At 45.1% G+C, this 3222-nt stretch overlaps 1 protein-coding gene across 1 annotated transcript; it reads left to right on the top strand.

Moving 5' to 3' along the window:
- Positions 1-326: 326 nt before the first annotated feature.
- On the top strand, positions 327-2946 carry ELFN2 (extracellular leucine rich repeat and fibronectin type III domain containing 2; the record flags this gene model as incomplete). Its single annotated transcript, XM_081330540.1, has 1 exon — positions 327-2946. The coding sequence occupies one exon, from the start codon at positions 327-329 to the stop codon at positions 2736-2738; it is 2412 nt and encodes an 803-aa protein (XP_081186666.1). The 3' UTR covers positions 2739-2946.
- Positions 2947-3222: the final 276 nt, after the last annotated feature.

Genomic DNA, 3222 nt, shown 5'->3' on the forward strand with positions numbered 1-3222 from the left:
AAGGAGGGTATAGAGGAATCAGACAAAGAAGATTTGTTGTTGATTATTTGGCTTTTGTTTGGTTTTGAGAATATACTCACACACAAATATATTTTTCCTCTTGGAGTTCAGCATTCAACCTGATTGACCTCAAGAGCCAATTCCATTTCATTTCCATCTCTCTATGAGACCAGGCACATAAGATGATAGTGACATCAAACAGAAGTGGGGTGTTTATGCCCTTCATTTGTTAAACTTCAAGGGCATTTGTTGCTGTTTTAATTTTTTCTCTTAATTTGGGCTGTGAGTTTGCTCCTTTTTGCCTATAGGGGGCACTGTAGCCCACCATGCTCCGTCTGGGATTCTGGGTGGCCACCCTGCTCTCTATTTTTGCTCCTGGGATAGTCCACTGTGACTGTTGGCTGATCGAAGGAGACAAAGGCTATGTGTGGCTTGCTATCTGCAGTCAGAATCAACCACCCTATGAAACCATTCCCCAGCATATCAACAGCACTGTGCATGACCTGCGGCTGAATGAGAACAAACTTAAGGTGGTGCTCTACTCCTCTCTGAACCGCTTTGGTAATTTGACAGATCTGAATCTAACAAAAAATGAGATTTCCTACATTGAGGATGGAGCTTTCATGGGCCAAACAAATTTGCAGGTGCTGCAGCTGGGCTACAATAAGCTCACCAATCTGACTGAGGGTATGCTGCGTGGCATGGGCCGGCTTCAGTTCCTCTTTGTGCAGCACAATCTGATAGAGGTGGTTACTCCCAGTGCTTTCATGGAATGCCCTAGCCTCATCAGTATTGACCTATCTTCCAATCGTCTCAGTCGGCTAGATGGAAGCACCTTCACCAGCTTGAACAACCTAATGGTATGTGAGCTAGCTGGGAATCCCTTCAACTGTGACTGCAACCTCTATGGTTTCCTCATGTGGTTGGTAGCTTTCAACAATGTCACAAAAAACTATGATCGCCTGCAGTGTGAGACTCCCCGAGAGTTTGCTGGTTATCCGCTTCTGATGCCTCGGCCACACCACAGCCGCAATGCTATCACCATTTTCAAGTCAATGTGTGGGGATGGAACCTTTCCACCCATCTCCAGGATCAGACCTACACAATTCATAACAGATCCTCAAAGGGATCCAGATGACAATGCTGAAAACTCAGGCATTAGCCCAGGGGACTTCCTCTCCGTTGAACCTCCAGCGTCTTCCACCACTGATTCTTCCTCTAACCCAAGCATAAAGCTCCAGCAGGTATCCATCAACTCAGCGGCTTTAGTGGTGACCATTCCATTTCCTTTTAGCAAGATGTATGTTCTGGTTCAGTACAATAACAGCTATATATCTGATGTAATGACTCTAAAGAAGAAGAAGGAATCAGTCACTCTCACCCACTTGAAGGCTCACACAGATTATACATTCTGTGTTGCTTCAATCCGCAACTCCAAACGTTATAACCACACTTGCCTCTCCTTTGCCACAAGGAGTAAAGGGAGGGAAGAGCCAATACCGAGTACATCCACCACTACCCACTATATCATGACCATATTAGGCTGCCTTTTTGGTATGGTTATTATCCTTGGCATTGTCTATTATTGCTTGAGGAAGCGTAGGATGCAAGAGGAAAAACAAAAATCTCTCAATGTCAAGAAAACTATTTTGGAGATGCGCTATGGTTCAGATATTGATACCAGTTCAATTGTACATCCATCACAGAAATTGGGAGAACCACCAGTCATCCCTGTCTCACGGATGTCCTCTCTTCCATCCATGATTGGAGAGAAGATACCTTCATCCAAATCTATGGAAACTGGCATGGAAACTCCCAAGGTCACCACAAAAGGCAATTACATTGAGGTTAGGACCGGTGGTGGGGATGGGCTGGACAGGTCACAGAGGGATGATGATCTGCATGAACTGGATAATGGCCAAGGTTCAGCAGCTGAAATCTCAACAATTGCCAAGGAAGTAGACAAAGTGAATCAGATAATCAACAATTGTATTGATGCCCTGAAGCTGGACTCAGCTTCCTTCTTGGGAGGAGGGGGTGGTGTTGATTCTGACATGGCTTTTGAATGCCAGTCCATACCAGCCAGTTCTTCTGCTGGGATGGAGCGACCAAGTTTTCTCTCTCCACCATATAAGGAGAGTTCCCACCATCCCCTGCAGCGCCAGCTTAGTGCAGATGCTGCTGTGACAAGAAAAACCTGCAGTGTCTCATCCAGTGGCTCCATCAAAAGTGCTAAGGTTTTCAGTCTTGATGTACCTGATCATCCTCCTTTGAGCAAAGCAGATTCCAAGTACATCGAGAAAGGAAGTCCACTCAACAGTCCTTTGGATCATCTTCCCCTTGTGTCCCCAGGTGCCATACACCACTTGGAAGTGAAACCTTACCACTGCAGTGAACACCGGCATTCTTTTCCAGCCCTCTACTATGAAGAGAGTGGTGACACTTTAAGCCAACGGGTGTCCTTTCTTAAGCCACTCTCCCGTTCCAAGAGGGACTCTACATATTCTCAGCTCTCACCTAGACACTACTTCTCGGGCTATTCCTCCAGTCCAGAGTACTCTTCCGAGAGCACCCATAAGATCTGGGAGCGTTTCCGACCTTACAAGAAGCACCACCGAGAGGAGGTCTATATGGCAGCTGGTCATGCCCTGAGAAAGAAAGTCCAGTTTGCCAAGGATGAAGATCTGCATGATATCTTGGATTATTGGAAAGGTGTATCTGCTCAACAAAAGTTGTGACTCTCTCATTAAAAGGAAGATAAATCGACTGTACAACAAATTAATGCCCTCCCCCACCTGACTGTGGAAAAAAAAATCTGACAAAAGAAACAGACCATTTCTTAAAGTTTACAAAAAAAAACCACAGGAAAAAAAAACCAAGTGAAATGAGGTGTCTCTATTGTGTTACAGGGACCACTGTTACTCCTTCAGATGGTGGGGAGGAGACTTTTCCTTTTATTCTATGGTGAAGAGAAGGGGATGACTGGACTTGTAGGTAGCAGAGGCAGGAGGTGAGGGATGCTTACCAGGCATAGACTAAGACACTAACCATCACATTTTGGTTACTTTTATTTTGTTCCACAAAAGGAAGTGATTTTACTCATTTCCTGACAAAAGTGAGGGGGAGAGTGATCACTCTGCTTCTATATCCTTTCTTTTCTTTCCTGTGCTTGCCAGGATTCTTTCAAACGATGCTCAAGTGCATGGGAGATAGTTTTCTGTG

The sequence above is a fragment of the Vipera berus genome, assembly GCF_964194415.1.
Source record: "Vipera berus genome assembly, chromosome: 6".
NCBI lineage: Eukaryota > Metazoa > Chordata > Lepidosauria > Squamata > Viperidae > Vipera > Vipera berus.